Source organism: Manis pentadactyla, chromosome 4, assembly GCF_030020395.1.
Source record: "Manis pentadactyla isolate mManPen7 chromosome 4, mManPen7.hap1, whole genome shotgun sequence".
In the NCBI taxonomy this organism is placed as follows: Eukaryota; Metazoa; Chordata; class Mammalia; order Pholidota; family Manidae; genus Manis; species Manis pentadactyla.
The window spans coordinates 95,536,715-95,552,463 of NC_080022.1; the positions used below are offsets into that span (position 1 = coordinate 95,536,715).

General features: G+C 37.8%; 1 protein-coding gene across 4 annotated transcripts in view; it reads left to right on the forward strand.

Moving 5' to 3' along the window:
- DENND2C (DENN domain containing 2C) overlaps positions 1 to 15,619 on the forward strand; it is a 97,635-nt gene extending 82,016 nt beyond the window's left edge. For 2 of the 4 annotated variants that reach the window (XM_036923375.2, XM_036923376.2), the window contains exons 15-19: positions 634 to 675; positions 1,574 to 1,679; positions 11,967 to 12,206; positions 12,452 to 12,538; positions 13,737 to 15,619. In XM_036923375.2, the coding sequence (XP_036779270.2) occupies positions 634 to 675; positions 1,574 to 1,679; positions 11,967 to 12,206; positions 12,452 to 12,538; positions 13,737 to 13,768 (507 nt within the window). In that variant the 3' untranslated portion in view covers positions 13,769 to 15,619. Of the gene's footprint in view, positions 1 to 633; positions 676 to 1,573; positions 1,680 to 11,966; positions 12,207 to 12,451; positions 12,539 to 13,736 lie in introns of those variants that run through there. The other 2 variants (XM_057500514.1, XR_008997081.1) reach the window with 2 other exon arrangements.
- Positions 15,620 to 15,749: the final 130 nt, after the last annotated feature.

The following is a 15,749-nucleotide window of genomic DNA, read 5'->3' on the forward strand; positions in this document are numbered from 1 at the left end:
GTGACTAGTGGTCACCAAGGGGTTGGGGTTTGAGTAGGTTGGGAAGCAGGGTGAAGGGGAAAAAGGGGCACAATAATTCACAGTCACAATGCAAGTTGGTCACAGGGACGGTAGTACAGAGACTACAGTTAATGATTCTATAACATCTTACTATGTATAAGATTGTGAATGCACTAGATGGGTTGAGGATTTAATAATATGGGTAACTGTTGAACCACTGTGTTGTATATTTGAAACCAACATAAGATTGTATATCAGTGATACTTTAATAAAAAAAGTAAAGTAAATATAATCACCCTACTTTTCAGTATTAACCAAGTTATAGCCAGTCTTTACCCCTTCCCATTCCTCTCTCCCATATTTTGAGGCTAGTTTATTTGAATTGGGTTCCAAATAAAGTCTACCCATGGCATTTGATTAGTCTCTCAATATATAGATGTGTCTACCATCATTTTACTTGAAATTTATTTGTTGATGTGTTAATGAGTTAACTTTTAAATGAGTTACAGCTTTAAGTTAATTTTGTTTAAAACTATTCCCATTACTTGAAAGAATCAAACCACTCTTCCTAATCTAGGAGTGCCTAATATGAATAGCTACTGCTTTAACTTACCTGGCTCCTTTATCCCATAGGTGCTGATAGTTGACCTCTGTGCAGACAAGTTCTTACAGGAGGTGAGTGACAAAGTAGGTGATTACATAATGTTTGGGGATAATTGGAGAGAAGATATGTGAAAGTACTTAGAGAAGATGACTCAGGGAAGACTTTTAGTTCCTACACATACTTGACTTGACACCATGGTCAGTCATACAAGACTGACCTGAAAAATTTGGCTTGGGTTTATAGCTGTCTGTCCCAAAGAAGGAAGAAGGAAACAGAATAAATGTCATTCTCAAAAGAGGTAAGCCTCCCTTCAAGTCCAGATAGGTTGACATATAAGCCTCTAGCTTAATTAAATTTAACAAGCACTCAGTACTGATTATTTCTAGATTTTGTTAGTCAGAATCTAAAGGTGAGTGAGGCAAGTTTGAGCCCTCAGGTATCATATAGTCTAGTGGCAGGGACGGGAGCAGACATATCCATAAAGTTTTAGAAATGGTGTAATAAAAATTTGTAAGGGTAAAAAAGAAGTGATTTATTCTGGATATTGAAGTGGAGTGGAAAGTTAGTAAAGCCTTCCTAAAGCAGTCCTGTATGTGACCTCAGTATGGGTTTGTGAGCACTGAACACAGAATGAAACAATGTTTGACAAGACTGTCTTTTTTCAAAATCAATTAGCTCATCACATTTGAAAGACCATTTATTTGACAGTGATCTTTGTAATACAGCATAAGACTCATGGATGAGAGATATTTAGTGGAAAAGTAACGAAAGTGTAATGAAGTATATTTTTTAATATAATTAAAATTCACCATAAACATCATGGATTCTGCTCAAGATAGGGAAAGAAGCCTCAGACTGAAAGTTCAGCCACAATATATACAAAGTCATCTGTAGAATTTTGGGGATTCTTACTAGTGCATGTTTGAGACTTTCTCAAAGTTCATAGAAAATCTCAATTTCTTCCTTAAGGTATCTGATGAGGATGAAATTCTACCACCTAAACTCCAAGCTGCCCTGATGCAGATTTTGGAAGAACGAAATGAAATCTTGGCTCAGGAGCAAAATTTTTCACAAGGTAAAAGACAAATGATCTGAGGACTTAAGGACAAGGCGGTAAATATTTACTGAGTGCCCAGTACCCTGTTAGCAGATATATAAAAGTAGTATGAGATTGTCTGTGCCTTGAAAAGCTTATAATTAGCTCTCTTGCTCACCTTACTAGGTATACAGGTCCCCTTCTATTTCAGGACTTTTGCAGTTGCTCGGTTCCATTTATCGAATGCTGTTCCCCCACATGTCCACACGGCTCCTGCTCTTTCTTTCTGCAGGTCCATGCTCAAATGTCACTTTCTCAGGGAGACCTTCCCTGACTGTCATGTTTAAAATTGTACCTGTTCCCTTAGCACTCCCTATGCCCCTCTTTAACCTTATTTTTCTACATGGCTTTTCTCACCATCTGATGTGCTAGACTATAAGTTCCCCAAGAGTAAGGACTTCTCTTTTGTGTTCTATTACCAATATTTTAAACAGTACTCAGTATATAGGTACTCAACAAGTATTTGCTGAATAAATGGGTGAACAATATTTATTGGGTGGCTTACTCTGAACCAGGCATTATGCTCAGCACTTAGCTTACATCTTATTTTATCCTTGTAATACCCTTATGAAGTAGGTATCATTGTATAATTCCCATTTGACAGATGAGAAAACTATTTGCTGATGGAGAACATTATGGAAGGAGCAGCTTAGAGGAGTAATTATAAAACCTCAGTTTAAAATACTACATTTAAGATACATATTAGGTATACAATATCCAGCAGACATCCAACTGCATGTATAAAGTAGGCATTTATATACATGAATTTGAGATTCAAAAGAAAGATTTGAACTAGAGATATACATTTAGAAGTTGCTGTTTTAAAGCTGTGGGACCAGAGATGAAATAGAGTGAATATAAATAGAAAATAACAAAGATTTAAGAATTGAGCTCCAGGTTGTTTGGGAATAGTGTGGTTAGATTTCTAGCATTTGGCAGTTAGGAAAAGAAGAAGGATCTAGCCAAGGAAACTCAATGGTGCCACTAATAAAGGAGGAGAAAAACCAGGAGAATGTGTGAAAAAGAAAACAGGAATGCAATATTGTAGAAGCTGAGTGAAGATGGTATTTCATGAAAGAAAGAGTAAACAGTTATGTGTAAGTCTGCTAAGAGGACAAGTAAGATGAAGACTAAGGATTGCCCTGTGGATTTGACAGGGGGAAGGTCTTTGGAAACCTTTGTAACAGCAGATTCAGTGAAATGGTGGGGAGAAAGCAAGACTGGGAAATGTCCAAGAGAATTGGAATGACATTCAGCTCTTTGAAAAAATTTAATGAAAGTACAGAGGGCCAGAAATAGCTAATAAACTCATGAAAAAGAACAGGATTGATGGGCTTGCCCTACAAAACATCAAGATTAATCATCAGTAAGAGGTCATTTGGTTTGGGTACAGAAATAAACAAATTGAGCAATGGAAAGAATAGAGTGTGCACATGCATAAGAAACTTGATTTGTGTCAACACCAACATGCAGATCCGTGGGAAAAGAATGAACCATTCAGTAAATAATATGAGGACAATTAGTTCTCTGAAAAGAAATGAATATGGATCCATACCTCACATTATACACAAAATTAATTCCAATGAATTAAAGACTCAAATGTTAAAGTAAAACATTAAAAAATATTTAGAAAAGAACAGAAGAAAATATTTTATATTTTGTGACAGTACTTAGATTTCTTAAATGTGGCACAAAGAGCACAAACTATAAAGGAAAATATTGATTAATTGACAATGTTACATTATTTAAATGTCTGTTCATCAAAGGGCACCATGGAAAAGAAATAAAAAGCAAGTTACAAACTAGGAAAAGGTGTTTCCAACAAATATAACTAACAGAGGAATAATATCTAGAAATTATTATGTTTTATGTCTACAATTCAGTAATAAAAAGATGAACAATGCAAAAAAACCCTGGAAAAAGATATGAATGACCATTTTGTAGAAGAGGCAATATTGAAAGACCAAGACAAATCTGAAGAGATATACAACCTCATCAAAATAGTTACATCAAAATATAAACTAAAACCACAGTGAGATACAATTTTATGCCCACTGTATTGGCAAAAATTTAAATCTGATGATATCAAGTGTTTATGAGAATGTGTAAATTAGTTTCACCCATTTGGAAAAAACAATTTGACATCATGTACTAAAGTTAAAAGTATATATATATGAACAGAGAGAGGATTAAAGATGGTGGTGTGAGAGGTGAGACAGAGGTCTCCTCCCAAAACCACATATAATATGAAAATATAATTAATACAACTAATCCTGAAAGAGCAACAGGAAAGAAGGCTGCGCCAGACTGCATACACCTGGAGAAAAGAACAGACCTTCCGGAACAGGGTAATGTACCAAAACCGTGATACAGTGGGACCCAAGCCCTTCCCCCACCCCAGCTCACCAGTGGGAGGAAGAGAAATGGAGCAAGGAGGGAGTCGAGGCCTGGGGCTGCTGAACACCTAGCCCTGGAGATCTGCTCTGAGAGCATGAACCTACATTTCATGGTGCTCTGGTGAGTAGTGGGGTTGGAAAGCTAAGACAGGTGGAATACCTGGAGAGACTGAGATTCCAGCCACTTGTGGAAAACAGGGATCCATATCCAGCGGCTCTGGGACAAAAGAAAGGCGGGCACTCAGACTTCCTAACAGCAAGAGGGCTGCTAAAGGGGCAAGGATTGTGCAGAGCTTACTGCTCAGGAGAAAGGACAGGTAGACAAAATAGCTGGGCACACTCTGCCCAGCAGGTTGGGAACTTTCAGGAGCTTCAGGTACTCCATGCCCCTGGCTGGCTACGCAGCTCCAAGGGCCCCCACTGTGATATGCACCCTGCTGTGCCTTCCTCCTGGCCACCCACACCTGGCTCACAAACTGGCAGTCCCTGCCCTGGTGTCAGGCCAGCCAGAGAGAAGCCCCAACTACAGCAGCTACAAATGCAAAGCTTAGAGACTTACACCTGTGTGTTTGGCCCACTGGTTCTGGCTGTGGAGACAGGCATAGCAATCAGGAAGCAGGAAACAGCTCTTTCTTCCCACCAGGCACCAGCACTGCTCCCCTGCAGCCCCTGACAACGCTTCAAGGGTTGAGCAGCTCCAGAGAGGAGAGCTTCTGGGCACTAGAGGGCACCGCATACAAATATGAAACGTCAAAGGACCCTGAATCAAACCAAAATCCCAAAAATATCAGAAAAGGGGTCAAGTGAAATGGAACTCATCAATCTTCCTGAAAGAGGTTTCAAAATAAAAATTATAAACATGCTCATGGAGTTACAGAAAAATATTTAAGAACTCAGGAACAAGTTCAGGACAGAGACCCAATCATTACAGAATACAATGGAGGGATTTAAAAGCAGATTGGATACAGTGGAGGAGACGAAAAATGAAAAAGAAATTAGGGAAGAGGAATACAAAGAAGCTGAGGCACAGAGAGAAAAAAGGTCTCTAGGAATGAAACAATATTGAGAGAACTGTGTGACCATTCCAAACAGAACAGTATTTGTATTATAGGGGTACTAGAAGAAGAAGAAGAGAGAGAAAAAGGGATAAAAAGTATCTTTGAGGAGGTAATTGCTGAAAACTTCCCCAATCTATGGAAGGAGATAGTCTCTCAGGCCATGGAGGCGAAGATCTCCCAACAAAAGGGACCCAAGAAAGACAACACCAAGACATAATGATTAAAATGGCAGAGATTAAGGATAAGGACAGAATATTAAAAGCCAAGACCCATCTACCTGTCTGTATGCTGCCTACAAGAGGCTCACTTCAAACTCAAAGACATACACAGACTGAAAGTGAAGGGATGGTAAAAGATATTTCATGCAGCTAATAGAGAGAAAAAAGCAGTAGTTGCAGTACTTGTATCAGACAAAATAGACTTCAAAACAAAGAAAGTAACAAGAGACAAAGAAAGACATTACATAATGATAAAGGGGTCAGTCCAACAAGAGGATATAACCATTATAAACATATATGCACCCAACACAGGAGCACTGGCATATGTGAAACAAATACCAACAGAATTAAAAGGGGAAATAAAATTCAATGCATCCATTCTAAGAGACTTTAACACTCCACTCACTCCAAAGGACAGATCCACCAGACAGAAAATAAGTAAGGAGACAGAGGAGGCATTGGACAACACATTGGAACAGATGGACCTAACAGACATCTACAGAGCTCTACACCCAAAAGCAGCAGAATACACATTCTTCCCAAGTGCACATGGAACATTTTCAAGAACAGGTCATATACTAGGCCACAAAAAGAGTCTCAGTAAATTCAAAAAGATTGAAATTGCACCAACCAGCTCCTCAGACCACAAAGGTATGAAACTAAAAATAAATTATGCAAAGAAAACGAAAAATCCCACACATATGGAGGCTTAACAACATGCTCCTAAATAACCAATGAATCAATGACCAAATGAAAACAGAAATCAAGCAATATATGGAGACAAATAACAACAATAATTCAACACTGCAAAATCTGTGGGATGCAGCGAAGGCTGTGCTAAGAGGGAAGTATATTGCAACACAGGCCTACCTCAGGAAAGAAGAACAATCCCATATGAACAGTCTAAACTCACAACTAACAAAACTAGGAAAAGAAGAACAAATGAGGGCCAAAGTCAGTAGAAGAAGGGACATAAAAAAGAATAGAGCAGAAATAAATAAAATTGAGAAGAATAAAACAATAGAATCAATGAAGGCAGGAGCTGGTTCTTTGAGAAAATTAATAGATAAATCCCTTGCCAGACTTATGAAGAGAAAAAGAGAGTCTACACACATAAAAAGAATCAGAAATGAGAAAGGAAAAATCACGACAGACCCCACAGAAATACAAAGAATTATTAGAGAATACCATGAAAAGTTATGTGCTAACAAACTGAATAACCTAGAAAAATGGACAACTTTCTAGAAAAATGCAACCTTCCAAGGCTGATCCAGAAAGAAATGAAACTCTGAACAGACCAACTGGCAGCAACAAAATTGAATTGGTAATCAAAAAACTACCTAAGAACAAAATGCCTGGACCAGATGGCTTCACCACTGAATTTTATCAAACATTTAGTGAAGACCTAATACGCATCTTCCTTAAAGTTTTCCAAAAAGTAGAAGAGGAGGGAAAACTTCCAAACTCATTCTATGAAGCCACATCACTCTAATACCAAAACCAGGCAAAGACACCACAAAAAAGAAAATTACAGACCAATATCCTTGATGAACATAGATGCAAAAATACTCAACAAAATATTAGCAAACAATTCAAAAATACATCAAGAGGATCATCCATCATGATCAAGTAGGATGTATTCCAGGGATGCAAGGATGGTACAATATTAGAAAATCCATCAACATCATCCACCACATCAATGAAAAGGACAAAAACCATATGATCATCTCCATAGATGCCAAAATAGCATTCGACAAAATTCAACATCCATTCATGATAAAAACTCTCAACAGAATGGGTATAGAGGGCAAGTACCTCAACATAATAAAGGCCATATATGACAAACCCACAATCAACATCATACTTAACAGTGAGAAGCTGAAAGCCTTTCCCCTAAGATCGGAACAAGTCAGGGATGCCCACTCTCCCCACTTTTATTCAACATAGTTCTGGAGGTTCTAGCCATGGCAATCAGACAACACAAAGAAACACAAAGCATCCAGACTGGTAAGGAAGAAGTCAAACCGTCACTGTTTGCAGATGACATGATATTATACATAAAAAACCCTAAAGAATCCACCCCAAAACTACGAGATCTAATATCTGAGTTCAGCAAAGTTGCAGAATACAAAATTACTACACAGAAATCTGTTGCATTCCTATACACTAACGATGAACTAGCAGAAAGAGAAATCAGGAAAACAGTTCCATTCACAATTGCATCAAAAAGAATAAAATACCTAGGAATAAACCTAACCAAGGAAGTGAAAGACCTATACACTGAAAACTACAAGACATTCTGAAGAGAAATTAAAGAGGACACTAACAAATGGAAACACATCCCATGCTCATGGATAGGAAGATTTAATATTTCAAAATGGCCATCCTGCCTAAAGCAGTCTACAGATTCAATGCAATCCCTATCTAAATACCAACAGTATTCTTCAACAAACTAGAGAAAATAGTTCTAAAATTCATATGGAACCACAAAAGACCCTGAATAGCCAAAGTAATCCTGAGAAGGAAGAATTAAGCTGGGGGAATCACGCTCCCTAACTTCAAACTCCACTACAAAGCCACAGTAATCAAGACAATTTGGTACTGGCACAAGAACATAACTGTAGACCAATGGAACAGACTACAAAGCCCAGATATAAACCCAAGCATATATGGCCAATTAATATACAATAAAGGATCCATAGACATACAGTGGGGAAATGACAGCCTCTTCAACAACTGGTGTTGGCAAAACTGGACCGCAACATGCAAGAGAATGATACTGGATTCTTGTCTAAGCCCATGCACAAAAGTAAACTCGAAATGGATCAAAGACCTGAATGTAAGTCATGAAACCATAAAACTCTTAGAGGACAACATAGGCAAAAATCTACTGAATACAAACATGAGCAACTTTTTCCTGAATGCATTTCTTAAGCAAGGGAAAAGAAAACAAAAATGAATACTACATCAAACTAAAAAGCTTCTGTACAGCAAAGGACACCATCAACAGAACAAAAAGACATCCTAAAGTATGGGAGAATATATTCATAAATGACATATCTGACAAGGCATTAATATCCAAAATGTATAAAGAACTCACACACCTCAACAACCAAAAAGCAAATAACCTGATTAAAAAATGGGCCAAGGATATGAACAAGACAGTTCTCCAAAGAAGAAATTCAGGTGGCCAACAGGCACATGAAAAGATGCTCCACATCACTAATTATCAGGGAAATACAAATTAAAACCACAATGACATATCATGTCACACCAGTAAGAATTGCCAGCATCGAAAAGACTAAGAACAACAAATGCTGGTGAGTTTATGAAGAAAGGGGAACCCTCCTACACTGTTGGTAGGAATGTAAGCTAGTTCAACCATTGTGGAAAGCAATATGGAGGTTCCTCAAAAAACTAAAATTAGAAATACCATTTGACCCAGGAATTCCACTCCTAGGAATTTACCCAAAGAATACAAGTTCTTAGATTCAAAAAGACATATGCACCCCTCTGTTTATCACAGCACTATTTACAATAGCCAAGGTATGGATGCAACTAAAGTGTCCATCAGTAGATGAATGGATAAAGAAGATGGGTACATATACACAATGTAATAACATTTAGCCATAAGAAAGAAACAAATCCTACCATTTGCAACAACATGGATGGAGCTGGAGGATATTATGCTCAGTGAAATAAGCCAGGCAGTGAAAGACAAGTATCAAATGATTTCCTTCATTTGTGGAGTTTTAAGAATGAAGCAAAACTGAAGGAGCAAAACAGCAGCAGACTCACAGACTCCAAGAAAGGACTAGCAGTTACCAAAGGGGAGGGGTGGGAGAGGGGAGGTGGGGAGGGAGGGAGTAGGCATATTGAGGGGTATTATGGTTGACACAAATGGTGTGTGGAAGATCACAGGGAAGACAGTGTAGCACAGAGAAGGCAAATAGTGACTCTCTGGCATCTTACCACACTGATGGACAGTGACTGCAATGGGGTATGGGGGGTGCTCGATAATATGGGTGAATGTAGTAACCACATTCTTTTTCATGTGAAGCCTTCGTAAGAGTGTATATCAATAATACCTTAATAAAAAATTTTTAAATTAAAAAGAAATGTAACTTAACAGATGAGATTATGTTAAGGCTCCTGAAATGGAGAGGGTAACCTGGATTTGTCCTGGAGGGCACATCACCAGGGTCTTTACAAGAAGAGTAAAAGAAGGCGATATAACAACAGAAGCAGAGATCAGGAAAAGGGAGAGTTTGAAAGATTCTACACTGCATACTTGGAAGATGAAAGAAGGGACTGAGCTACGTGACACAGGCATCCTCTACAAGCTGGAAAATGCAGGGAAACAGAGATTCTCCCCTCAGGAAGGACTGAGCTCTGTTGATACCTTAACTTTAGCCCAGTGAGACTCGTTTTGGACTTCTGACTTCCAGAACAGTAAAATAATTAATTTAAATTGTTTTTAAAAAAAGAAAAGTATACATACCCTCCAACCCAGCAATTCTATTTTTACATGTATACTCTAGAGAAACTCTTGCAGATGAAAACTAGGAAACAAATTCAATAATTTCTACTGGCATATCATATGAGATAGCAAAAACTAAAAATAACCTGAATGTCTATTGACAGAGGAATATAGCATTAAAAAAAGAATCTTAAAAACACAGATCTAATAAAAAAGTGAGTTGCTGACGAACATCATGTTTCATATAATATGCAAAGACATACAAAACCTAACAATATGTTGTTGGGATTGTGTGTGTGTGTGTGGTGAAACTATAATGTAAAGCAAGGGGCTGATAAACACAAAATTCCAAATGGTGGTCGCCCTCTATTGGAGAGTAGGTGAACAACAACACTGAGAGGGCATCCCACAGGGAGCTTCAAAAATACATGTGATGTTCTGATTTAAGCTATGTGGTGGATACTTGTATATTCATTTCACTGCTGACCTTATGAAATATTATTACATGCAAAAGAATATATAAAGCATATACATTAAAACAGAAACAAAGAATATGAGATAAATTATAGAAAAACAAAATTTTTAAAAGAAAGGGAATTAGGTGTAAGAAAGTGGGTATAATAGGTACAAACAACTCTTCCAATAAATTTTGCTGCAAAGTGGAGGTGAAATGGGATGGTAAATAGAGGGTATGGGAGGGAAGGGAAAAAGTGTTGATAATAAAAGCAGTGATGGACCGTGGAGTCTCAGCTGCAGATGGAAGAGATGAGAAGGAAGTCTGTTGAACAAAACAAAACAAAGATAGGTTAGATTCAAAATGTAATAGCAGAAGACACTATAGAAATTGCCCAGCAGCCACCTCATTATACAGATAGGGAGAGGACAGGAGAGGTAGAGCAAGTTGCCCTCTATATTCAGCTACTTCATGGTGGAACTCTGACTAAACCTAGGTCCCTGATACCCAGTTCAGGGTGGAGCCCATAGGAAAGAGCAAGAGACATTGTGAGAGAAAAAAAAAATGGGATATGTAATAAAAATTCTTTGAGCCTAGAACCTGGAGGGCCATGTATTGTAGCATATCATAATGGTCAAGAATCACCTGCCTTGGTCATCCAGCAGCTTTTCCACTGTACTAGATGAAAAGACCCTGGAAAATGTCTTTGTTTCAAGCTTCAATTTCCTCAGCTGTAAAAAGGAATAATAATACCTACCTCATTGGATTATTACATTTGTAAAAGCACTTCATGCAGTGCCTGACCTATCTTAAGCACTCAGTAAATTATTATTTATCATGGAATAATCATGGTGCAATAGGAAATGGGAAAGTTAAGAGAGAAATTGATTGGTGGAGAAATATAATGAATTTGGTTTGGGACATGTATTATTTGATTCATTATTTGATTAATTTGATTCATTATTCTACCAATTCCCCAAAAGGGGACAAACAGAATTTAAGTGCTAATGGGACAGCCAAATGATGATTAACCACAGGTAGCCTGAAAATGTAGAAGGTGAGTTTTGGTGAATTACCAGGGCTGGACATCTCAGACTGGGAATTATCAACGTGAAAAGCCAGCTCTACTGCTATTCCAGTTAGCTCTTTAAGGAAAGGAATGTTGAAGAAAAGTGGTCTGAGGACCATGGTCAGGAAGAGGAAGAAGAGGCAAGAGAAAAACATGTGCGGTCATAAAGGCCGGCAAGGAATGAGGAAATGAGGAGAGGATAAAGTTGTGGGAGATGAGAGGAATGAAAAAGAGGTCAGCACAAATGCAGTGTAGAATTTAAACAACAATAAAAGTAGAAGAGCAGAGAAAATTTGGCTAGTTCTCACTGATGGCCTTTGAAAGAGCAGTTAGAGTGAAAATCACAGATGTGCAAGCCAGACAGAAACATGTAATGAGTAAATGTGAGAAGAAAATGAAGGTAAGATATAAGCCACTTGATTTTTGCAGGTCATGGAAAGAGCAAGAAAGCTAAGAATGAGGATTCCTACATTTGTCAGTTCTCTGATTATGATTTCCATAGCATTACTTTTATAACAAGCCAGTGTTTTCATAAACAAAATTTAAGGGATAGGTTCTCTTTTCTTTCTTTTTTTTTTTTTCATTTTGCAGCAGATGTTATCCTCAACTCTCTGGTGTCCGAGGCATTTGTCAGGTTTTTTGTGGAGCTTGTGGGACATTATTCTTTGAGTATGACTGTCACGGAGCATGGGGAGCGTGTATTCCAAAGGGAGCCATTCCGTAAATCCCACACCTCACGAAGTGTACGCCATTTCCTGGATCTCTTCATGGAAACTCAGATGTTTGCAGGATTCATCCAGGACCGAGAGCTTCGGAAAAGTGGGGTGAAAGGTCAGTTTCATCATAAAGTTTTGCCTCTGTATTTAGTGAGTGCTTGAAAGGTTTCAAAATAATATAAACCAAAAAACAGCATAAAGCTATAAGGCCTCAATATCTGAGTTGTTTATTTTGAGAAATATTTACTTTGTAATATTGTTTTAGCTATGGAAGTGCGTTGGTAGTGAGCACAGAGTTTCATTCAACTTGATTTCAATCTTGAGTGTTAGACAATTTCACAACGTGCATTTTCCTTATAGGCTTGTTTGAGGTCCGGGCCCTCCAGTATTTGGAAACAATTCCTGAGTCTGAGCCCAGTGGAGTAAATAGAATTTTGCGGAGTCTTGGTGAGTTGCTGTGTCTTCCTGTTAGATAAATGTGGTTGAAAATACTTTGCAGTAAGCACACCTCATCACACAAGCTTTATAATCAGATCAACAATATAACAAGTAGGCTGACTAGAAACCGTGACCTTAGTTCCAAAGTGTTTTAGAGAAAAAGAAGTCTTCCTCGGAGGTTGGAATTATCCATCAGGTGTCCATGGGACCATTTTTTCTTAAATTAAGCTCCTGCATGATATAATAATCTGCATATCATAGTTATTAATGTTTTCTAGGTCACCTTCCTGGGAGAATCTTATAAAAACTGTGGACCTTTTTCCCAGAAAAAAAACAGGGTATAGAAAAAAATTTTGCATACAATTTTGCATACAGTTCATGCACCTTGGAGCCCATCCCTAGACTCCAGATTAAAAACACCTGGTTTAGAGGGCATCTGAGGTGAAAGATTTCCTGGAAGTCTCTAACTTTATATTTCATAAAAAAGCACAGTTGTTTGTGATTTTTCAATTATAATTAACTTTTAATTATCAAGTATAAAATGGGAGAACAGTAAGTCATGTGGTAGCCCAAAACACTGAAGAACCTATATTCTATGGTAATTCTATTGGTCTTTAAAATATATGCCCATAATTAAAATTAGGCCCTATCTGTAACATCTTTGCATTTTGACAGGTGAGGATTTAATAATTTATGTAACTGTTGAATCACTATGCTGTATACTTGAAACCAACATAATATGGTTTATCAACTATACTTCAATATAAATAAATAAAGTAAGATAAAAAATTAGGCCCTATCCTTAACTAGCTGAGAAACCATGGACAATTTATGCCTAAAGGTATTTCATCTTTTTACTATGGCATATTTCATACTTTATACTGTAACAGTGGTTCTCAGCTCTGATTACAATAGTATAATCTCTGGGGAGCTTAAATAAAAATCCCCTCCTACCCCGAGCTCCAAGAAATCACTAGGGAGCAAGCCAGGTGATTTGAACCTAGAATTAGGGTTGAAAGCCACTGGATTAGATAATGTGTGACTTCTATCTCTACAATTAGACACTCGGGGTTTTACTGACAGCCTGAGATGGCAGCTTACTCCTGGGCTGTTTTGAATGACTAGATTGTTAATACCTTGCCTCAAATAATGTAAAATAAATAAAAATGAACCAATGAGAACCCACTCTACTTTTTTCTCCTTTTAGGAAGTAAAATGAAATTTCTGCAGAAGAAATAAAATCTTTGAGTGACCACCTCCATCCTAAAAAGAGAACAAAAAGTGCTTAAGAAAATCCATTTCCAAGACTCAGGCCGCCCTGACGTATTCCACAACAGCCTGGGAAGCTGGAAAGGTTACAGAGCGGGCCAGGCTCTTGCAGGAGCAATCTCCTGTTGCTGCTGTGGTGGTCACTGGAGAATTGTTGGGAGTAGTCTGGAACCAGTGCTTTCTTTACTCTTGTCTCCTGGGTTTTTTTAAGTGGCCTTCTCTGTTTGATTTTTGGGCTCATTTGTGTTTCATTATTTGTCTGTGAAGGCACTTGTCTTTTACCAGGGAAAGACTTAGTGTTCCAGTTTAAAAAACAGCTCAAAGATTAACACAATGAGAGAACTGCTGAGTTTAAGGTACTAGGGAGGCATGATAAAAGTGCAGAACACTATCCCTGCACACATAATCTCAATACTGAACTACCATGGCAGCTATGGGGCTGTTGGAGCTTAGAAATATACTCATCATGTATCTTTTTTTTTTTAATGTTCTGTCTAGGGGAATTTCACTTATATGGAAACCCTACTTATTTGGGCTGTTGTCATATAGAAACAGACATCTTGCAACTTCTCAACATTATGTGACACTTGAATAGCTTGTCATGCATATCAGTGATAAACCTTGTGGAATTATAGTTAATAGGAAAATGTTCTTTCAAGGGCATGAGAACCAGTTGTTTTTTTTTTTAGTGTCCACCCTGTGCCATGCACTATGGCACATGAACATGTCATCTTACTCAGTCTTTAAGTCAACTTCATGAGGTATTTGCATCTCCATTTTACTAATGAAGAAACGAATTCAAAGAGGTTAAATGACTTGTCCCAAGTTACACAACAGAGCCAGAACTGAAGACAGGACTATTTGTTTATGAACACAGAGAAAATCGGTTAGCCCTGCAGGAAATTTGAGCTCTATGGGAATATAGCTATTAAAAAAGTTTTCTTTTAAGCTGAAGTATACCAGAGCCAACTCTCAGCTCTGAGGATAAGGAAATTCAAACTGCAAATGCCTAAATGAGACTCTTTTTTGGTTTCCCAAGAATTGTTGAACTTCTTGCTCTAGTTAAATTGGAATATGAACCCAGAATATGAACATTTCCTGCACACACACTGTATAATTGCCCCAGCCCTAAATATTTAAAGTGGTGGTGGTGACTGGGAAGAGGAATTTGTCAGGAATGGTGCAATTTTAGTAAATGTCATTTGTTTTCTTCAACTCCAGCTGTTTTTAACTGTCATAAAAGTATTCAAGCCTAACAAAATCTTACAGGTTGTATTATGATACACTTTATTGATGTGTACAATACTGTCATTACAACCAATTTGGGTTTGCATGAATTTATCTGAAACAGACACCATTTTAAGACTGGTGCTGTTAATTCCTATAGATGTGGGTTCAGAAAACAGTACTGAGCCTGAGTCTTTTAAGAAATGTTTATTAAGAAGCTTACCCCAGCGGGGGCCCTAAGAGAACATCTCCGTATTTGGCCTCTTCTAACACTCCAACCCTGAGGGAACAATTAATTGGGAATTGAGTTCTCATTAGAGTGTATGTTATTGTGGTGGATCTTGGCCATCTCTCTGAGACCTTTGCTTCAGGGATGACTGTGTTTTATCCCTGAGAGCTGAAGCAGTTTCCTTTTCTTAGGTCTGTTTTTTTGTTTTGTTTTTGTAAAGTATTATGAATTCCGAACATGTTTGCAAAATTGCTCAAGGTTTGTGTAAAATATTGTTTACAGATCTTTTAATGAGTGAGCCCAAAAGTTCCGTGGGTCTCCTGGAGAATTTTAAATAAAATTGTTCAAGATGCAAAAATCTTCTACTTAACTTCTACTTAAATCTATAGCTAGCACATTTATGTGATGGTAGGTTAAAAGATAATCCAGATCGATCCTAAACACTAACCAGATTTGCCAACCGGGGCCAACATTTGCAGGCTCGTAGCAAAGCCT